Below are 23617 nucleotides of genomic sequence, written 5' to 3' on the forward strand. Positions count from 1 at the left end.
TTAATTGCTCTGTCTTAGTTTCCTTCTCAAAGCTGCAAAGGAACGCGGCAGGTGTCTGCATCTTAGGAGTAAGAGCTATGTTTAGCAAATCCTCTCAGTATGTTCCTCAATGACAGCACGTTGGACAGTCTGCATGGGAACTCACGAAGGAACGCCTGACCTCACATGCACACTTGCCTTGATGCACACGTATTGTACATGCAGTATTTACCAGTAGAAACTAAGATTCTGCCCCCACACAGTCATATCTGTGCAGGTTTGATGCAGATTAACAATCTTCATTTTTTTCCTACTATGTAGCTCTCCATTGGTAGCATCAAATTTAATTCTGGAGAATCATGTACTGAATTACTACGTATTTGTTTAAACTAAGGCAGTCATTGCCTTGACTCAGCCCCCATCAGTTTATTTGAAATCAAAGTCAAATCCATTGATTCTATGCGATAATTATTATTTGATTAACTGTGTTGTCTTGGTGAGAGAAAAATCCGCATAAGAGCATAAACATGGGAACAAAACACATGCATGATCAGAGAAACGGAAAGTCCGCACTCTGGAACAACTGAAACAAGGACAGGCAAGCATAGCCGAGAACAAATGGAGATAATTAATCATAATAACGCAAAATGTGCTCTTTTGGAGATGTATTCTTTCCGTGGAAGCCGAGCACAAATCAGCTATGCCAAACATGGTCAGTGCTCGCCATTTCTACTCTCCATTTAGTGACCCTGGGATTGCTGAATGAAGCCTTTGCAGGCTCACTCACATTTCTATCAAATGTGTGTCTGGTAATTGCTTTGAACATCACATTGCAGTTATTATTAAGACTTTTAAGCAGATTCAATTTGAATGCAGAAAAAAACAGGCAGCCTGTGGCGGACATTAGGACCATGCCTCTCACCCAGCAGGCATCCCGTTTGGGGGCGTATTCATGTGAATGTTTGTTGGCGCGAATTTGTTATTGTGCGTTATTCTGTTGTTGGCAGTCTTGGAATAAAGACGTGTTCACAGTCAGTCGTGTGTGCTCATTTCAACTGCCACATTGGTGACCCCGACGCTGAGTATGTTTCAAGTCGTAGAGGAAGAGGTGTCTTCCTCGGCCATGCCGCCCCAACTCCCTCATCTTGCAGCCGTCACCGCTACCGTGAGGCTACCGGAGTTCTGGCAGAGCGATCCGGCTTCGTGGTTCCAGCATGTGGAAGCGCTTTTCCACCTTCGTGGAATCACCTCCGATGACCCGAAGTACTACATGGTCGTGGCGTCCCTCGACCAACTGACTACACGTCGTGTTATGCAGCTATTGCGAGCACCTCCACATGGCGGGAAATACGACGCGCTCAAACAGCTTCTGCTGAGGAGGTTCTGTTTGTCGGACTCAGAGAGGGCAGATAGGCTCCTTTCCCTGCCCGGTTTGGGCGATGGCACGGCAGTGGATCTCATGGACAATATGCTGTCGCTCTTGGGTTCGGATGAGGGCGGTTTTATTTTCCCGCACATTTTCCTGCGACAGCTACCATCTCCGGTGCGCGCAGTGTTGGCTAACTCCGCTTGTCTGGCGACCGGCGATCATCGAGGTTTGGCTGAGGAAGCGGATCGAGTTCTGCTGGCTACGAGACGGTTCGCCGTGCAAAGTGTGGCGGCCGATTCCACCCTTGGGACGACACCAGACGTGGATCCGTCAACGGTGGCCGCGGTGGTCGTTCAAAAGCGTCGTGGGAAGGTTCTCTGCTTCTTCCATCAGCGGTTTGGCGCCAGGGCTCGGCGTTGTGTCCCCCCCTGCACCTACGAAGCTCCGGGAAACTCCAACGCCGGCGTTCAGTAGTGGCTGTGGGCGCCGGCAAAGAGAGCGAGCTGCTTTTCCTTACAGACTCGTCCTCTGGACGACGTTTCCTGGTGGACTGCGGGTCGCAAGTCAGCCTGCTTACACCCTCCGCCGTGGACAAGGCGGGCGGCGTTTGCGGACCACCCCTGTGTGCGGCTAACGGCTCGCCCATCATCAGCTTTGGTTCCAGGTCGGTGACTCTGTGCTTCCATGGACGTGATTTCCAGTGGAACTTTCTTGTTGCCGCAATCACGGTTCCCATTATCGGCGCGGATTTTCTGTGTGCACATGGACTGCTCGTTGATGTCGCAAACCGCCGTTTGATTGATGCTGTTTCTTTTGCTACTTTTCCGTGTGAGGCTGGGGGACTCGGGCCATTAACGCATGCGAATTATTTGGCATCGGGTGACATTTATCAGCGCCTGCTGACAGACTTTCCCTCCCTAACGACTCCAGCCTTTTCCACCGCATGCACTAAACACGGGGTGGAGCATTTCATACCCACGGTCGGCCCGCCTGTTTTTGCTCGCGCGCGTCGCCTTGACGCGGCCAAATTGGCGATAGCAAAAGGGGAGTTTGCTACAATGGAGCGTTTGGGGATTGTGAGGCGTTCTAACAGTCCGTGGGCCTCGCCTTTACACATGGTGCCTAAAAGGGATGGTTCCTGGCGGCCTTGTGGTGATTTTCGTCGCCTTAACAATGTGACTACGCATGACCGTTACCCCATTCCACACATTCAAGACTTTTCCACCCGTTTGGCGGGCACCACCATTTTTTCAAAAGTGGACTTGGTCCGTGGTTACCACCAGGTGCCTGTGCAGGCGGAAGATGTGCCCAAAACCGCGGTGATAACCCCGTTCGGTCTTTTTGAATTCTTGCGCATGCCTTTTGGACTGAAGGGGGCAGCACAGACTTTTCAAAGATTGATGGACTCTGTGTTGCGCAACCTCGACTTTGTGTTTGTTTATCTTGACGATATTCTGGTGGCCAGTCCTTCACCAGAGGAACATCTGTCGCACTTAACAGAGGTTTTCAAGCGTCTTGATTCGCATGGTCTGATCGTTAACCCGGCGAAATGTCAATTTGGTCTGGCTGAGATTGATTTCTTAGGCCACCGGATTTCAGCACAGGGCGCGGTCCCCTTGCCCGCCAAGGTGAAGGCAGTGGTGGATTTCCCCCGCCCGGCCTCAATTAAGGCGCTGCAGGAGTTTTTGGGCATGGTTAATTTTTATAACCGGTTTCTCCCGCGTGCGGCCCACCTCCTGCATCCTCTTTACAATGCCTTGAAAAATAAGAAAGCTAATGATACTGTCGAGTGGTCTGCACGGCGGGAACAGGCTTTTCAACAAACTAAGGACGCCCTGGCGAGTGCGACTCTCCTGGTCCACCCGATTGCGACTGCGCAAGTTGCCTTAACTACAGATGCTTCTGATATAGCTGTTGGGGCAGTGGTTGAGCAGCTCGTGGCAAATGTGTGGCAGCCTCTTGCGTTTTTCAGTCGTAAGCTGCGGGATAACGAACGCAAGTATAGTGTTTTCGACCGAGAGTTGTTGGCTTTGTACCTTGCGACGCGCCACTTTCGCTTCCTTCTTGAAGGACGCCGTTTCACGGCTTACGTGGATCATAAGCCACTTACGTTTGCGATGTCAAAGGTTACTGAACCATGGTCGGCCCGTCAGCAGCGGCACTTGGCGGCCGTTTCAGAGTTTACGACGGACGTTCGGCACGTGGCCGGTAAGTGTAACCCTGTGGCTGATTGTTTATCGCGCGCGATCGTGTGTCCAGTCCAGCTCGGGGTTGATTTTTCGGAAATGGCTGCCGACCAGTCCGTTGATCCTGACATCCGCAACCTCAAGGCAGTGAGTACGGCTCTTAAGCTTGAGGAGGTGGTGTTGCGGGGCGGTCGCACTGCTCTCCTCTGCGATGTGTCCACGGGCCGCCCTCGTCCTGTAGTTCCGTTGGAATGGCGCCGCCGGATTTTTGATTCGATCCACTCCCTTTCACACCCTGGCGTCCGTGCATCGGTCAAGCTGGTTGGGGCAAAGTTTGTCTGGCCCGGGCTTCGTAAGGACGTCAGGATGTGGGCAGCGGCCTGTGTAGCATGTCAGCGTGCCAAAGTCCACCGACACACCAGGTCGAGCCTTGAACCTTTTCCGATTCCGGCCAGGAGGTTCGACCATGTGCATGTGGACTTGGTAGGTCCCCTTCCCCCTTCGCAAGGTTTTACTCACCTACTCACTATGGTGGACCGGACGACTAGGTGGCCAGAGGCGGTTCCTCTGTCCTCCACGACCTCGGTGGATATAGCCCGTGCGTTTCTGTCGTCCTGGGTCGCGCGTTTCGGCACGCCGTCCGATATCACCTCGGACAGGGGCCCCCAGTTTGTATCTGAGCTCTGGTCAGCCTTGGCAGTATCGTTGGGTGTGCGCGTGCACCGCACTACTGCCTACCATCCGCAGGCTAACGGTTTGTGCGAACGTTTTCACCGGTCACTTAAAGCTGCGCTGCGAGCTGCGTTATCGGACGGTAACTGGGTCGACCGTCTGCCATGGATTTTGCTCGGCTTACGTTCAGCGCCGAAGGAGGATCTTAATGCCGCTCCTGCTGAGTTGGTGCTCGGTCAGCCGCTTCGCGTACCTGGTGAATTTCTGCCAGACGGTTTGGACGCTCCGCCCTTTTCCTTTTTGTCGGGGGGGCCCCTGAGCCCTGCACCGGTTCACCACTGTGTTCCCAAGGTATTCGTGCCGTCCGCGCTTATGTCAGCCCGTTTTGTTTTTGTGCGCCACGATGCCCACCGCTCGCCCTTGCAGCCACCGTATGACGGCCCGTTTAGGGTGCTGGAGCACGGCGATAAGAGTTTTGTGCTTGATATGGGTGGGCGAAGGGAGTGCGTCTCCGTAGATAGGCTAAAACCAGCTCATTTGGTTGCAGGCGATGTGCTGTTGCCGGCCCACGTCCCTCGCCGCGGTCGCCCTCCAAAGTCCGCGCCCTCACTTCCGCGCGACGACGTTGTGTGTCGTGCTCCCGCTCCTGTCTCGCCTGACCCCCCTGCCCACCGGGTTTCAACTGCACCACTAAAGGATGGCCTGCGTAGTCGTTGTGGCAGGCCGGTGAAGCCCCCTGTGAGGTTTTCATTCTGAGCGACCTTCTGGGTGTTCGGGGGGGGGGCTGTGTGGCGGACATTAGGACCATGCCTCTCACCCAGCAGGCATCCCGTTTGGGGGCGTATTCATGTGAATGTTTGTTGGCGCGAATTTGTTATTGTGCGTTATTCTGTTGTTGGCAGTCTTGGAATAAAGACGTGTTCACAGTCAGTCGTGTGTGCTCATTTCAACTGCCACAAGCCAGACTTTTTAATAACCATGAACATGGACTTTGGTGATTGTGGTGATACAGAGATATGATCTTCCCAAGCACATGAATGACAATGTGGCGAGTTTTAGATGGCTTTGCGTAAAATTTTAAGACTCCGGGGAAAGTAGAAAAGTGGGACTCTTGCACACAGACGTCAAAAACAAATACAAACAATTTATCTACAAGTATAATTTTCTGTAGAAATGCAAAAACTGCATAAGGGATCCATTTGTTTCCTTGTGTTTGTCAACCTGACATGACAGATGGCACTCTAAGTGGCAATTTCTGCACGAGCCATGGAAAAATAGTGGAGGGAAAAATACCGAGAACAAATGGAAGGTAAACACAAAAGACTTTGCTTTGTACTTTAATAGAAATGCATTGAAAAGCACAACTTGACCACCTTTGTATAAAACTGAACTCTATTGAGGTTTATTTTTTGGGTGGGGAGAGATTGTGAAATGTGTTCTTAAAGGCATAATAGGGTTTCATCAAAATTTCGTCACATTAAATACAAGGAATTAGCTCTGGTGTTGAAGTGAGGTGATGTCGCCATCAAGTGTACATAAGCAGAATTACAACAGTGAAGCGGTCGTTTACGGGTTTTTTTCTGGGGAGTGTGGACACAATTAGATATTTAATCATTTGTTTGTAAAGGCGCTCTCCTTCAAAGTAATTGTCCAGCAGGGTAAGAAAAACAAAAAAAACAGTAAAGGCCTAATGTGTTGTGGAGAAAAGCAAAACATGAGTACGTCTATGATGTAAAAACAGATTAAACCAAAGTAAAACATTTGCTCTAATTATTATTGTTCAGTGTTTAGTTTCTGGTATTGAAAATTAAAATGCATTTTTAATAGGGATCTAACGTAACAACGTCAAAAAAAAAAAAAAGTTATTTTCACCCGCTTGAACCAAACTCAGCAGTGTGAGCTACATAAACCAGAGATGGGGAAACTCGTGGAAAATTAATCAAGGGGCCACAATCTCCATCATTTTTGCCATAAGATTATTATGGTATAAAATGGGAGTGCCTTGTTTCAATAAAGGCCGAGAAACACAGTCTAACAGCACAAGCCTTGGTCCAAAAAGCTGAAGAGGAATTTCATCTTTCTGCATGACAATGACTCATAGCACATATTCCAATCAATGCGAGCCACAACAGGAAAAAATGCTTGGGTTTGAAATGGTCCGGACAGACCCGCATGACTGAACATCTGCAGGATGATCTCCAGAGGGCTGTACACAGGACAACTGAGCAAATATTACACATAAAGATGTGCCACACATATAAGATTCTAACCCAAACAACTGAGTCCTGTGGAAAAAAAAAAAAAAAAAACCCCAAAGGTTCCGCAACAACGTATTAGTTTGTGTGTGTACGTAATTGTGTCACTGGGTTATTATATGCTTTTAATACTTCATATTTGCAATTGTACAGGTTATGAGTCACATTAAAGGTGGAAATAAATTAAAGGATTTAGATTGATTTTAGATTTTTCCATCTCAATAACCAAGCATTTGAATAGGGGTTGACTTTTATAGCCACTGTAAATACTGTCCAAAACAGATGGGAGAATGCATGAAAAGTGGTAGCCCTTCACTTCCAAAAAAATGGACATGGTGGGTTAGAAAAGAGCACCAATCATTATCTGAGGCTGCAACTGTACATTGTGTCATAAACTAAAGGATTTTGCTCCAGGAATGTTACACTAACAGGGAATATCATATATTGAAAGACCTTTATAAGCTGTTGATTTATCTGCAAAAACTCAACAAAGAGCATAAACACTAATTTGAAAATGATATTATGTTCATCAAATACCATGTCACCCTCCGTCGGTGACATAAACGATAAACATGACTAGTTTACTCAGTCATTGCAAAGGTAGTGGGAGCGTTTTCTAGCTTTGTGCTGTCAGGTAAAGGTAAACTTTAGAGTGAATTAAGATACAAACTCAGTATGAAACTCAACTTGCATGTCATACCACAATAATAGCATTAAAAACAAACGGCATCATTTCACAGTGACGTGAAATCGTAAACCCACAGCATGATTAAACCTCAGACCACTACAAAAGTGCATTTCGCATCATGTATGAAAAAAAAAACAATCTACAGCATACAAATTGTTGAAATCAAAGTCCCGTGATTAATTTAATTCAAAAGTTTGTTTTTTCTCCACATCCATGGGCGTACTATACTCCCATATTTCCTTTCTCCCCAAAAGTAGTATTTTTTTGGGGTGTGAAATCCCGCGGCCTTGAGGGAGTCTTCTTCATTTCTCGGCTCTTGACCCATGTGTAGGCTGAAGAACCCCCGAGAACCAACATGTTACTTGTCCACCAGAGAAGGCTCTTAGTGGACGAGTTGTACACCACCGCAATAACAGTCTGAGCACAGGCTTTGGCAGTCCCTGACACGTTGTGCGTCAGTGGACTGGTATACTTGATCTGCAAGCCTGTCACATAACCGATCGCAAAGCCAAAAACTCCTCCAAGTGTCATCATGGCCCAAAACCACACATCAGTGAGGCGGCTAAAGCTGGTGATGCGTCCCACCTCTCCAAACACGAGAATCAGTGGGAGGAAGAGGATGCATGCGTTGATATTGTTATAGTAGGAGAGTTTCCAGATATTTCCACCTACTGCAGGCATCACTTTCTTCGTGAATATGGCATTGAGTGACACACAGGCACTGGCGACCACACCAAAGAAGACACCTGACCAGGAGAGGGAGCCCGCCATGCCTTCCTGGTCCACACCGAGCCAGAATCCACCTGAGAAACATCAACACAAACAGGATAAGGTTTCATACCTCCGTTCAAATGCTAGGATTTTGTTTCAGGGAAAAAACATAATAACCTAGTGATTAATTTAAAAAATTCCCAACATTAAATATGACCTACTAGCTGTACAACTCATTAAAAAAAATTAAAAAAAAATAAGATGCTGGAACACAAATAAAAAATGAGGCTCTTTAAATTGTGGAAAGTATGTTGACTCCCATTTTACATGAGTGAGTGCGTTTGGACAATTCTAAATACAGCCACAGTCATAGTTAGAAGAAAGCATGCACATGTGTGCAAGATATCCCCCACAAGCACAGCTAAAGCATCTCAGCTTCGGCCTTTTTGTGTGGAGACACACAAGCTGAGATTTGAAAATCCTGGAACTTGTACCTATGAGGCAGATGTGCTTACCATTATTTCATGATGCTGCGGCTGCCCTATAAGCGATAGTAGTGTACATATTTAAAAAAAATAAATGTTTATTTATACAGAGGTATATGGTTCAAAGTTTGCATGTTCTCCCCAATCCTGTGTGGGTTTTCTCCAAGTACTCCAGTTTCCTCCCACATTACAAAAACATGGATGGTCGGTTAATTGAACACTCCAAATTGTCTCTAGGTGTGATTATGAGTGTTGTTGTTCGTCTTGTGTGCCCAGCGATTGGCTGGCAACCAGTTCAGGGTGTATCAGAAAGCTGGGATAGGCTCCAGCATATCCATGACCCTCGCGAGGGCTTGGATAATGGATGGGTGGGTAACATGAACCGACGTACCTAGAATGATCCCACAGCATAAAATGGCTTTGAATGACGTGGTCTGCTTCAGGATCACAAACGACAGTAACACATTAAATACAGTGCTGAGGGAACGTCCCACGGTGTAGAAGGCCACTCCGACATGTTTCAGGCACAGGTTGTTGAAGGTTATCATGCTGATAAAGACCACCGACAGGGGCAGAACTTCGCGGGACGTCTTCATGTCAAGTTTGACCGATGGGAAGTCGATCAATTGCGGGCACGCAGCAGACAACAACTGCATCAACCAGCAGAGCCCAACAGTCACAACACACTGGTAGAACGTGACAAAGAGCGGCGCGTCCAGGTCGCGGTTGTCCAGGAGGTGATTATTGAGGAACACCATTGTTATGGAGACGAACCAGTACAACGCTACCACGGCTGCTATCCTTGCAGCCCGGACAAGGAAGGTTTCCCCGAGTCCGTCTCGCTCCACCATTTCGACACCAGCCATCCTCAAAATACTGGACCGCTTCAGCTGCGTCCTGTTCATGATTGAAGAGAAAAGCGGTCATTTATATGATGCCAACTGCAGCTCAAGCGCATCGAGGAGCATCGACATGTTAGCTTCCATTAAAGGAAGTCTGACGCGCTGCAGAGTGCGGAAGTTCTGGAGCCCCTCGCTGGTGACGTAAGATAAAAAGGGGCGTGTACCCGAAGGACCGTCAAAGACGCAGGACTTCAAACTGAATAGTCATAATCCATGTTTGTGTCATTTCGTCATTAATTTAGTGTGGATTTGAAATCCGTATTTTGCCGAGTGTTTGTTTTGTTTGGGACAAGACTAGATTCCAAATTCAAATTTGCTGCGATGCGTGCATATTGGGGAGGAAAGGGGCGTCCCACTTGGAACACCAAGCATAAACGTGAACTCTTGTGGTGATAATCATTTTGTCACGCAGACAGTGTATTTGTGACACGCGTAATTAACATGACGTCATCTTTTGTAGAAATGTCCATGAAATGACCACATCGATGAGTGGTCTGCTGCAAAGGATTTGTACCTAAAAAAAATATAAAAAATAATTAGTAAATTTCAGGTGGGACGTGCTTTAGCATGAGCGAGGAGCAGGAACATGTAAGTAGACAAATGAGGTGAAATGATCGCTGTAAGTGTGCCTTCATTTTGTGTTGATAAGGAGCAAATATAAGTTTCTTTTTAACTTCTTTATGACCTCTTTCATTGATTTAATCTTAAAGAATTAAACACAAACAAAATGAAATTAGCCCATTGTTCTGAAAGCTACACCAGCGTCACTGGGAACCGATCTATAAGGATTATAAAACGACTCTTTCATAATTTTTCATATCTGTAAAAATAAAGTGCACGATATTCTTTGGATAGTAAAATATCTTTTAAAAATCTAGCAATGATCAATACCTTAGAGATATTTGAGTGGCTAGTAGTTTAACGTAAATGCAACATTTTATTTTCAGTTCTTTTATCTTGAAAGTAAATATTACTTCCCGAAGTCAATGATTCGTGACAACTTTCTTGTTATGACAAACCACGCTTCGTTTTTGAGTTTGCTTACAGTGTCGATTTTTTAAAGATGTTTACTTGCATATCCACGGTATGAAGATAATGCACGACACATGAGGTCCATTTATATGTTTTTTGTGTAGTTTTGTTGCATTCATCTCGCTCTCTGTTTTAAGAATACATCAACATTTATTTAGTCGAGTGTTGAAAAATAAAAAGTAAATATTGCGCAATACTTACATTATTTGTCAAGCGTTGTTAATATAAATATATAAGTATACAATCAACGGCTTCTTTGGGTCAATGGCTTTTTAACTCCGGGAGTCAAGTCTCTGGAAAACGGGAAATGTTGTAGATTAGAAAATTTAAAAAGATATATGTGTTTTAATTTGTGTTTCCCGCTAATTTATATTACGCCATATGGAAAGCGCTTTGTTACAGCTCCAGCTATTGTGAAATGCGCCAAATAAATAAAATATTATTGTATTATTTGTTTTTAAGTTCTGTCGAGCAGCTATTGTTTTTATTATTGTGAGATTGCTGGGGTATTCACACTTGTTATTAATTACATTTGTCAACAATTTTGTAATTTATTTTAATCAAAGATGCAAATAAACTTTTCTTGATTATTTTATTTTATTTCATTTTATTCGGACTGACTTCAAATCTGCTCTTGTTTTTTTTTCTTCAGGTCACCAGATTTAATAATAATGATTATAATAAAAATAAAAATAAAAAATATCTCCAAATCCTGATGTGCTAGCTAGGAATAAAGTACTCATTTTTAAAATATTTGTCAAACGCATTCGTTTAGCAAAACAAAGCCATTTCTGATTGAAAATTTTTTTTATAATTAATTAAAAAAAACGCTGTTGACCAATATTATTAAAGTATCAGGCACAAACCTTAACTGTAATGCAACATTACGACACAAGATGGAAGCAAACAATCGATGTTCATTCATACCACCTCCAAGTACGACCAGGTTCGGACTGTCTTTGAGGGCATGTTTTTTGGAGGCTGACTTGCTATTCTTGAAACTTAAAAATATCCAACGTCAAGGTCCATCATTTAATGAAATTATATGTGGGAAACGAACAACAACATTATTTAACTAAAATACTTATTTAACAATGTCATCTGAGACCCCAGGTTTATATTTTTCCTTAAAGTTAACATTCTTCATTTAAAGACGTTTTATGCTTCAAGCGTTATTTTTTTAATATTTTTTTGTTTCAACCACCAGCTTGCCACTGGAAACCTTCAATGTGGCACAAATGTTCGATAACTAGAGGGTTTGGTCATGAAGGGCATCCAAACTAATCATGTGAGTGATTCGCTGTGGCTACCCCCTGAAGGGAAGAGACAAAAGTCACAATCAATGTGTGGTGAATGTGAATCGCTTGTATTGGCACCACTCTTTTCCCATATCTGTAACTACCCACTAACCACTAAATACAGCTATTGTACATCACCTAAGGTAGGGCTGGGCAGCATTGCTGAAAAGTGTTTCACGATCAAGGTATATATATTTTAGATATCTATTTTCTTGCAGCGCTGCCTTGCGAATCAGTGACTTAATTTGAGGAGCAACTTTCGCATTTTGTGGACCATATTTTTTCAGGAACCTGTAGCAAAGGTTTTGTTAAAATAAGCAAAGCTCATTGATTTTCGAAGATGATTAGAATAACTGACTGCAATGTAACATAAATGAAATAAGAACTTATTATAATTTAAATTCCCAAACTATAATAGCTTTAAAAAGTACAAATAAAGTCACCATAGATTCACCTGCAGCATCAACATAAAAGACTCAATCCTTGAAGGAAATAATGTAACAAAAGTCTTTCACTTCAAGGAAATAATGTAACAAAAGTCTTTCACATGCAACTTCCCCTCAGCAATCGTCATCGGATTGTGAAGGAAGAAGGAAGAAGTTGCTACAGAAACCCAACTAGTATGACGGAAGCATAGTGCACAGATTATACAGGAAATAACTCAATAACAATACATGAAAATGACTCATTGAGATTAAATTCACAAAAACTAACTATGAAATGATCATTTAAATTAAAAAACTATAAGCAGGAAGTAAAATAATATATTAAGTATATTTCTAACTCCAACTAGTATCTGTTCTCAATCATGGTTCTCATTGCAGCAGGACAAAATACCCATGTGCCTCCAAGAAATACAGAGGTGTTGCACCTCTTTTACTGAGACTTGGAAGGAAGTAGTTTAACTTTGGCAGCTTGATATTCATTTGATGGTCTGCTCCCTTGACCTCTCGCAGCCGGAGCAATTTCCAGTCATTATTAGTGAGTACAACAACTGAGAGAATGTGCTGCAAGTGGCACCTTAGGTCACTGAGGCACTGAAGCATTTTTTAATATTCACGATGCAGTTAATCACCACCAAATATTTCTGTTAAAAACAAGGAGGGAAAATAATATGACTCAGTCAGTGGAATTTTTCAAAATTACACTACTGATTGCTTTTTGTGCTGCTTGTACTGATGAGTTGCTCACCTGCGTTTAGCTACACCTGTCCTGGCCAATACATTCCCAATGCTTTCCTCCTGATTAAATATGTGTTAAGAATACATTAAATGTGTTTGTAGAAGTAGTAGTTCATGCTTTTGATAAATTCCGACTGAACGTCGGCTTGCTCTTTGTCCTTAATCTTCGCTATGCTCTGAAAGAGCAGAAAGAGGAGTGTGAGTCAAAGTCAAACAAGTCTAATTATATCAAAAAGATCGACACGAACGTGTAGCCCACCGCCCACCATGGGGTTAGTGGCATTTCTGGTGACGTACGAAAAACCTCTTCCATCAACACTGATGGAATGCCCACCTTTGCAATATAGTCATGCGATATAGAAGCCTATCCTAACACTTCTAACACTTATGAATCAGTGGTGGACGATCAAGGCCTTCAAGGACTTTTCTGCTGGCCTAAAATAATCAAGTAATTATGATAATTTTTATGATAATAATTCTAATAATTATATAATTGAATTATATATATATACATATATATATATGTATATATATATATAAATATATATAAATATATATATAAATATATATATATATATAAATATATATATATATATATAAATATATATATATATATAAATATATATAAATATATATATATATATATATATATATAAATATAAATATATATATATCAATTTTTTTTTTTTAGGAGAGAGTTTTTATCCAGCTGTCTTGTGTTGCTAGGCAGAATTCATAATACAGTGGCACGTTCTTTTCCACCGAGCCTTCGGATTCTTCCCTGCAGGCGTCTGTGTTGTGTGACTTGACAGCTCTCACAGTTGATAGTGGCGATAGCAAATCAGATCACGAGTTAGTTACAGTGAGCCTTCTCGCAGGCCTCACCTTGATGGTGCGAACGTGTCCTGTGATTCGATAATCAATTGAGAGAGGAGAGGGCCAGGCCAGGCCAGACATTCTTACCCGGCGGAAAATCTAAAATATATTCTTGCCTTTTTAACTCACAATGGCCAAAGGAGGGACACGTGTGGATTTGATTGCATATACTTGCAAGGCCATTTTCAAGACGGACCTTTCAAGAGAAGCTCTTTCATGATTCGAAGTGGTCCAACTTTCAGTAGTTCGTAGGTGTCTGTCTTTGTATTATTTGTCCAGCCGTGGTGTCATAAATGATGATATTATGAGGAGTATTTATTCAAGTCGGACTGAGTAGGTCTTCACTGAAGGCCTACATGTGAAATGCACGGCCCGCCACCGTTATGCACAAAAGTATAAAATCCCCCAAAGTAACTGATTAATGTCGCCACAGTGCACAATCATCTTGAAACTTGAAGTTGAAAAGGCATTTTCTGTCATTTGAGACATCATGCCACACGAAATAGCAAAGCTTACAAGGCTTTAGCAGTTTAGAAATGAGAACATCCAAAAGAATGAAGTTCATTAAACATAAATGAACTCTCCTCAGAAATAAATCGCACCAAAGAGCCACTTGAGCTATCTGGCGCAAGCTGGTCATTCTTTGTCTTCTTCTAGCTCGGCAACATAAAATGCAGTTGCAGTTTATATGTGAGTGTCCTACTTATCACTGTCGCACTGATGATGTCTGCCTTTGTTCAGTTGGCTGCAAACGCCTGTCATAAGAGACCAAGTCGAGTCAGATGACTCATCCCACAGTCAGCAGTGGCAGTTTGGTGCAGAAACATCGATGTAATGGTGTTGCTATTTTGATTCCTCTATTTTCTTGAGTATTCCCATTCATGTGCAGTAGGTCAGAGTTATGCAGCGAGAACGAGAAATAGATACATCCGGTAGGTCACAATTCAACATAATACAATCCCAGGTGACACAAACGCATACAGGCAATTACATTTCCCCTTTCACTTATCCTGTGTGTCCTTGGAGTGAGAGAAATTAGTAAATTAACAGGGGTGATGGATAATAGCAGAGAAGATTAGATTCCTCTAATTAATTAATACATATTATATAATTGCAAGGCTCGAAATATGCAGTTTCGCAATGCACTCATGCAGTCATTAAAACAGTGAATAGCAATACTGACAATCAAAGGTCTTTAAGATTTTCAGATCATAGACATGGTTGAAATAAGGTTGATTGGGCACATGTGTTCATGTGGTGAAACCTAAGCGTGGGAAACGTAGTATAAATAAATCTTACAGTAGGTATATATACGGTACATTGTCATGATTCTGGTTCTGTATGTGTGCTTCTGCTGTCTGCCTCAGCACACCGAAAATGACTGTGACAATCAAGTGGGTTCGTAAGAGTAGCTTACAGAAGACACCTGAAGGGTGGAGCAGAGTATGAAAGACGCTGAGAAAATACACCAGTGCAAGTAACATCGTGGGATGAGTAAAATACGCAAAGACATGGTAATGACCTGTAAATGGCAGCAGCGGGGGAGAATGCAGACAGTGTGGAGCAAACTGGTAATGATTAGAATACAGCTTAAGTAGGGCAAAAAAAGGGAAAAGCAGCGGAAAAATGACCCTGAGTCAGGATAGCGGAGCTGAACAATGGAGTGGCAATGATTGAGAATGAGGAAGCGATAGGAATGAAAATGAATAAGAAAGGATTAAAAGTGTTCAGAAAATTCAAAGACGGAATCAATAACCTACCGTGATTTTGCGAGAATAGCACGCATTCGAGTATTATACACAGCCTGAAAATAGTCCTTTGAAATCTTTTTTTTTTGTGTGTGTACTCATGAATTCCAGTGTGACCTATGCTTGAGAACAGGCGGAAACACCAGATAAGAAGTCGTCTGTCAAGAAAAGCGGAATGCGGGCATCGCTGCATCAACCGGTAGTGTGCCATTGTCACCCAACTGCAACTTGAACAACGAGCGCCTGAACTGTGACTGAAAAAAAACTGGTGCCTGAACTGCTGAACTTTGAAGCATTTCATCGCCGGAGGACTAAAAGTTGATGCCTATCTCAATTGTTTGGAATGTTTTACGAGTTACTGTTGCTTCCCCCCCAAAACCTTTAGATCAGAAGATGCTATGTAACTAGGGACCTCCCCAATAAATAAGGAGAATTCGATTCAGTCAGGTGTGTTGATTGGAGAGTTGTAACCGAGCTCACCTCTGTCTGTTTCTTCTGACAATTCCAAACACTCTTGTCTTGCATCCTTGTCTGTTATTTAAGAAATATTCTAGGTTGATTGAACCTGACATTGGTTATCACGTCCACCTCTTTCAGCAATAACTGTTGGTTATATGGTTGCTTATAAAGTAAGAGAATATGTTGGACTGCCGCTCAGGTTATGGCCATGTTACAAATGTCCAAAATCTGGTCCTGTATTTTTTTATTGCAATGGAAGGCAGCGTTAGAAACTGTGGACAAAGAGCCAATTTCAAATGCTCAAAGTGTAGATGGGCATGTATTGTTGTGAGGGGAAATTGCAACTGAAATACAAGTACAAGGGAAAAAAACATGCAGAGGCAGCCAAATGAGTTTGAGGAAATCTGACATGCCGCAAGGAAGGTCAGAAAAAAAAAAATGACAAAAACTATGGCGAAGTAAAAGAAGACGCTGTGATTGTGAGTGAGGAAAGTTCCCTGTATTTTATTGCTGAAGTGATGAATTCCTTCATCAAGCCGAACAGAGATCAGAAAGAACAACTATTGTGAAGAGAAGTGCTGCACAATATCTTATTCAAGACAAGGATTGGACTTTGTGCATGAAGAACATTTAAAATTGAAAAAGGAATTTCTGGGGAACGCAATGAAACTATTTGTCATTGGTTACGAATTCAAAGGATTTGTATATAAACAAAGACATAAGGCAATCATAGGTATGAAAGAAACTGGACTAAAACCTCATCTCAATTAATTTTCCTGAAGCCTCTCGTGGAGAAACAATTATGTGTACGCATAAATTGTAAAAACAATTTAGTCGAGTATGTTTCGTTTATTTGAACATTTTTCCCCGCCCCCTTTTCTAAGTGAACATAAGCCACCATCACGTTGAAAAATCTCATGCACGGCTTGCAAACTTGTTGCACTGTTGGCGGTTGTATGAACAAGCAGAAGAAGTTGAATCTGTGTTTATGTTGGGGCAAAGTTTTGAACTGAGCGTGCCCTTGTGATAAACGCTAGTTTCCAGCACCTGAAGAGCACAGAAAAATATGACGTAAACGAACAGCACTAACATCCCATATAGGATAAATTACGGGGAAAAAATACAAAGATTATTATAAAGTGTGTTTTTGTGTGCAGCGAATGTAAAAGTAAGAACCACAAAAAAAAAAAAACGTGTTGTACAACGTTTATTAAAAATGAAAGCAGGTGATGCCTGTGAAGTGAGCATCGCAAATGATGTGTTTACTGCACGACAAAGGTCACCAGAAGACTACTTTGTACCTGACTGAGTGAACGACTGCAAATGAACCCTAAGTGGGGTATACTGCACGCGTGTTTTCACTCCCCTGTATCATTGTGAGAGCTTGGTTATTTATCTCTTTTGTTTGAAATTGTCCTCAAACCAACCTTGAATGTGCTGTTAGAAGGTGTGAATGGGGTGTTCATGCTTGATCATTAACTGGATTTTAGAAAAGTGGAAAAGAAAGTTCAACTGTCGTTCTTTCTCTATTTGCCAGTGTTTTCCCTTTTCTGTCCAATAATCACTGCAGCTTCTTTTAAGGTCACTCATTTCACTCCATCTCCTCTATCTTTGACTTTTCCTCTATTTACTACAGAAAAGGTTTTAGGGACCTTCAGGTTAAGATTTCTTTCAGGAATGAAATTGAAAACGGGAGTGCACTAAGCCCCAATATATTGACGTTTAACCTTTCTTGGGAACCTACCCTTGATCGTTCACCAAATTTTGCCATTCGCATGGGTCCACTATATTTTATAATTAACTTTGCTTAATGTGACCCCCCTCTCATTCAATAACAGTGATGATTTTCCATTTGTTACTATATTTTTGAGACTATAATTCACAGTTTTCTTATAGAGTCGGCTGATCTTGTAATTCATTATCAGGTGTGACTTATATCTTTTAAAATTAGAGCTCGCACTGGATCGTGTTGACTTTCTTTTCACCGGGTGGCAAATACATTTGGTGCATGACTGTCAGTGGAAAGCAGGTGGCTTTAATGCACCAAAAGTATTTGCCAAAAGAAAGTAGAAGATGAAATGGAAAAAGAAGTAGTTGTAGTCATGGCAAATAATGTGTGACACATTGATACCCTAGATTTGGGACAGGCTTCTTTACCCCACAACAGGGGTTTACCGGTCTAAAAGGCACAATAAGCACTTGTATTACATGCAATTTGCTTTGAACACATCCGTCCTACAGAGTGACTTTAGATCTTGTTGTAAAAGTCCCAATTATTTTCTGTCATATCCACACTTCAAAATTATAAAATGCAAAATAAACTGGACAAAATAAAAGTCTTCTTGAAAGGGATCAATGCCTTAGTAGTGATAAAACTACTCCTCATCGAATACATTCATGTCTAACTCTTTGTTTCATTAATTTGACTCTACTTCTGTCCATCTTTGGAACTTTAGAACTTGTAGGTTTATATGTTTATATATTTTAGAACTGCAATTTCATGTTTACAGCAAGTAATATAAAATGGACAATACAATAAAATTGGGATGCCGGGCACATAAATGAAACACGGCCACGGCATATTTTTCACATTGTTGAGTGCATGACCCTTGCTAAGAGGGTTTGAGCTGTTACTGTTCCCAGGCCAGTTCAATATTTGGTCCCATTTTGTCTCTGCTATTTAAAAGCCGTTGTGTTGCTTCTAATTGTTGCATGCTGTCACACACCACTTCTGCGTTCCTTGGGGGAAGTCATGCCTTCATAGTTCAGCAGGAGAATTTTTTAAGTGCTAAATGGTTCGTGGTTAAGTGCTGTGGCAGTGCTCCCTTTAAACTGAAACATTTTCACTGAAGACACACTATTTAAGGCTTACTTTAAGCCGTACTAGCAAGTCGATTTCAATTAGATATTCATGCAAATTGATACAGGCATTCATCATCAATCATCGGAATCATAATTACAGATTTATAGACCTCTTCAAACCACAGGATGCTGCTTTAATTTAAATCCAACCTTCTTCCTCCTACTGTCGATAGCTGAAAAATACAAACTCACGGATGCCTTTTGCTTTTCGTTAGCACACAATATTTGTTTACAACAATTGTTCATAGCACAACACATGAACAACAAAGATAACACAAACTGCAACAAAAATTACTAATATTGCCGCACGCTAAGTGGGAATGGATTGATTAGCTGACAAGGTGAAGTCACAAACACTGTTGTATTAGCGCTATCTGTCTCAAAGCAAGATGACAGTCAGGCATACTCAAAAGTGAATGAATGAAATGAACATAGAAAACAAATGGGATTGTCCCTGCAAATGCTTCCTGGATGTTTGGATTTATTTATTTATTATTTATCTATTTATTTATTTATTTATTTATTTATTTATTCATTCATTCGTTCATTTTTTTTAATTCATTCATTCATTCTGTTATCTATTTATTTTTAAGTCGGGCTGTCACCTCTGTTTTTTTCCCTCTAATTTCAATGAAGTGAGAGGATTTACAAGATATGAGTTCATGTTGATATTTATTATGCCAGTCAATATGTGAGGGCAAAGATCAACTTCTGGAGAGTTAAACACTTGGTCAGCTTTTCCTTAGCAAAATGGGATGTGCATACAATATATGGGAGCATTAAGAGTTGTCGGAGATGTTAAAAATGAGTGCTACTCACCATTCTCTCAAGGCTCTGGCCATGTTTCTGCTGACATAGTGAAATATTTATGTGGAATATATTCTCATCTAATTACAGTGGCTGAATTAATCGGGAAGCATTTAATTAGCTGAGTTTTCTTTCCAGATGAGGAAAGGTTTTGATCTAAGCCATATGGCATCTCCCTTCCTCACAGCAGTTCACAGGCTGTTAGATATGAACTACTTTGTCTGCTGCCTTAAAAAAAATGGTGACAGAGAGTACAATAGCCTTAGGTAGTATAGGCTGTTGAAAATACCGTTATATTTTGTATTGTCAGACAACATATGCAGACTAATATGAATATAGTTATTGGTAATAAACATATGACACCCTTAGTGATAGGACTTGACTGTAACCCATTTTTTGTGCGAATGATCATTTAAATGAGACATTTTACGCACCCCCACAATCTAAAACAGTACTTAGGTGATTTAATAAAATGCCTCTTACATAATTGTATATATGCAAAAGCTAAATAATTATAGCACTGGTTGAATGCACAATTTCTATGGGTTTTGGTGGTGGGTGTTGATGGAGGATCTTGTTACTTGTAAATTAATTAGTGCTCCCAGCTCCCCCCCATAATTTTGGAGCCAATGCAAGTAGTACAGTGGTTACAAGTTTACTTACAAATAGCCAATGAGATTTAAATGAGATGGGGTGGTGCACAACTGATTTGATTTATTTTGAAGCAAATAAAAAGCACGCCATAGATCATCTCCATTTGATGTATCAGAGTGCTATTTTGTCATTAAATAAATTGACATGCTGAACTTTCTTAAATGACAAACTGACAGATTTATTATCATGGTTGCTCAGCTTGCAAGACAAACACTGTTTGTTTGCCAGAGCGCTTTGTCTATTTGCTGCATTAATGTCATTACTGTTGCAATGAGAAAATCTACTTGCATGACCCTCCAAAGCTAAGCCTTGCATGTATCTATGCACACAATAATTGGATAGTAAAGAATTACATTTATTCAAGAGCCTTTTTGCTAAGAAGAATCATTACCTTTATTCCGCTACCTCTCACAACAGCCCGCTCTCTACTCGGATTACAAGAACTCCACTTTGAACTTGATGAACATTCAAGAGGCTGTCTTGCTCTGCATTTGCAAAATGGAATGCTCTGTGGAATCAAACTAGGAGGTCAACCACAGCAGTAGCACATGAATGCAAATTGCAGTTTGTCCGACACACTGAGACCCATTGAGAGCTGTCTTCCTCACTGTAGAAATGTACCTTTTTTTCTTTTTTAATTTACAATACATTTCTGGCAATCCTAGTTGAGAATTGTTATTACATAGCCTACACAGACTGGGTTAGTGCTCATCTTTAAGATTTGTTATTCATGTGACATGCATATCATTTGTCAAGAAATGCAGAAATTAAAACCTGAATTAAGTGTAAGTGCGTGGGCGTGTGTGTGTTTGTGTAACGTACGCATGCATTTATGTGTGTGTTGGGGATTATAACCTCTGCCCTCTCAACCGAACCTCCTGCCACACCAGGTAAAACTGTCCATGTCCAGAACAACCAGTATACTGAACACATCATGCACCACATGGCTTTTGATTATAGTCTAGTATTGTTCAAGTGTACAAATAAATTATTTTATCACTGTCCTCTACAGTAACTCGTCGTTTCTGTCCAATGGGAGCACCAATCGTAACTTCTATGGATGTGTTTACGAAATATAGTTCACCCCCAACAAGTATAGTGTGAATGTGAGCTTTATTGTACCAAACAAAACAAATTAAATAAATAAAGTCTGCTTTTGGTCCGGACCAAACAACCAGACAAAAATACTTTGCTGGTGTGAATACACCATTAGATTGTGGATTCATGTATAAAAGATATATACCATTTATAGAACTCATGAAATTAGTCTAATAATGCTTTTTCTTCAAGCACCATATTAAAGATAAAGAAATGCAATCAAACAACACCCATCCTTAGCCATGAGGAGACACAAATTACAAAAAAAATATGGCTTGGAACCAAAACTAATTAATGTTCCTGGAAAAATTCCAGAATGTTAAAACTGTTTTGCAGTCCCAATTGATCTGTGGGTCAAATGCGGGGGATGTTTTTTTTTTTTTTAAGTGGAACAAATACTTTTGTGTAACTTTGACGTATGACAAGACGCTATATAAATGACTACATTTCCAAAGCAGGTGAATAAATTTACAAGTGTATCTTGCAAACAATTATCACTCTCTGGTGGCATTCATCCGGCAATATTGTTTGCTTACCTTTATCATTTATAACATATTAGAGAAATAATGCAACAACAGGGTTGTCTTCTTTTATTTTTAAAGACGGTAAAAAACCTCAGAGGTGCAGCTTAGGATAACCAGGTCACCCACAGTTGTTCTGGCCACTGGAGCTCTAAATTAAAGCGCTTGGTGGAACACTGGGGAAGCAGCTTATTTCATGGGCGAGAAGCACACAGTTGCACGACTTCCAGCAGACCGGGAATCCTGTGTGGGTGTGTGTGTGCGCATTTGTCCACATTTGCGTTCGTATCTGCAGTCTGACCACTGAATTTAGTACAATTTGAGGCGTAGTTTAGTTTCAATAGTGGTGGGAGGGGCATTGGGCGTGCACGCTCTTGTAAATTTTCACATGCAGGGCAGTGAACCCAATGTTCTTGAGGCTGAGTTCGAGTATCCTAAAAATAATATTGGAGTTTGGCATTTATTTGGAATCGGTATCCTTGCATTTGATTGATGCAGATAAAGTGTATGTTTCTAAACAGTTGCGATGATGAGCTCATTTAATTTTTTTCCAATCTTCTAATGCCATAGGCTCATCCTTGGGCATGCAGATAAAGCCAGACTATGACATAAACTTGAATTAAGGCTATTATCTTTGTTGTAAAATACTTAAATATTATAATGTATTCAAAATTGTACAGAACTCGCTCCATTTGAATTAACAATGTGTGTCTTTAAACATCTTATATCTTGTGCTGGTTTCATCAACAGTGTTTTTCAAAATCGTTGCCTGTGCAGAAGATGACAGAGACTTATTCCTTCTGAAAATGCACAGATTTTTGTATCTCACTCCTTTCCCTCAAGCATTCTCCTTTTATTGTGGCAGAAAGAGGTTTTAAAAAAAAAACTGCACAGACGCTATTGGGGATTCAGCATTGACACTTAGATCTTTGAATGAATTAAACCTCTGATGAACCTTTCAATACATTTTATGTCTTTGAGCAGTGAAACTATCAAGGCCAAAATATTAGGTTCACGAGTGTGGTTTATACACTTTGAGACGTATTCAACAGCTATATATATATATATATATATATATATACACACATATATATATATATATATATATATATATATATACATATATACATATATATATATATATATATATACATATATACATATATATATATTATATTAGTTATATATATTAGTTCATTCTTTTCAAGTGAACATTTAAATTTGTATTTGTGGTTAATGAATTTCCTTTACTTTGAGGTAATGAAAAATTGCAGCAAGGTGTAAATGTTTCAAGTTCCAAAGGACTTTTTTTTTATTAGATTATTACTATGACTGGCGAAACATTTCAGAAACACCACCTTTAGGGATTTGTACGTGATGCTTGACAGACGTTAAAATTGGTAAGAAAAAAAAAAATACAAAATTTCCATTTTGATAACTTTTTCGCTTTTAACTATTGCAATAGTCCCTGACTGGACGTCATGAAGTGAGCACAAGCGACATAATGGCTCGTTTCTGCCACGTTCACCTCATTGCCTTTGCGTTTCCAGTCCAATTTTAATATGGCACCCTTTTTAGATGTGAACAATGTCTCTGAATACAAGCTCTGAATAGCAGCTCACGTTTGATGTTCGTAAATGCAAAATATTGCGCAGATTGCTTTTATATTTTCACGGGTTGAAATGGACAAGGGGGCAGAATAATCTATGGCATAAATCATCATTAAAAAAATTGCCCTTAAATCACTACAAATTCTTTTAGGGGGTGAATTTTAGTGTTGACATAATTTTTACATATAGACCAATTATATAAGTGCAAATGTTTTTCCCACTCA

At 41.0% G+C, this 23617-nt stretch overlaps 1 protein-coding gene across 1 annotated transcript; it reads right to left on the minus strand.

Annotated features, from left to right (window-relative positions):
* Window positions 1-7298: 7298 nt before the first annotated feature.
* slc35c1 (solute carrier family 35 member C1) lies at window positions 7299-9373 on the minus strand. Its single transcript, XM_088297341.1, has 2 exons — window positions 8737-9373; window positions 7299-7952 (listed from the first exon to the last, which is right to left on the minus strand). The coding sequence occupies exons 1-2, from the start codon at window positions 9248-9250 to the stop codon at window positions 7372-7374; spliced, it is 1095 nt and encodes a 364-aa protein (XP_088153467.1). The 5' UTR covers window positions 9251-9373; the 3' UTR covers window positions 7299-7371.
* Window positions 9374-23617: the final 14244 nt, after the last annotated feature.

This window comes from Idiotropiscis lumnitzeri, chromosome 5 (assembly GCF_059441095.1).
Source record: "Idiotropiscis lumnitzeri isolate Australia: NSW breed Sydney's pygmy pipehorse chromosome 5, RoL_Ilum_1.0, whole genome shotgun sequence".
NCBI lineage: Eukaryota > Metazoa > Chordata > Actinopteri > Syngnathiformes > Syngnathidae > Idiotropiscis > Idiotropiscis lumnitzeri.

Coding starts and splice junctions, on each gene's coding strand:
- slc35c1 (XM_088297341.1), bottom strand. CDS start 9,250: ATGAACAGGACGCAGCTGAAGCGGTCCAGTATTTTGAGGATGGCTGGT. Junction 7,953..8,736: donor ATGCTGTGGGATCATTCTAG/GTACGTCGGTTC, acceptor GATGTTTCTCAG/GTGGATTCTGGCTCGGTGTG.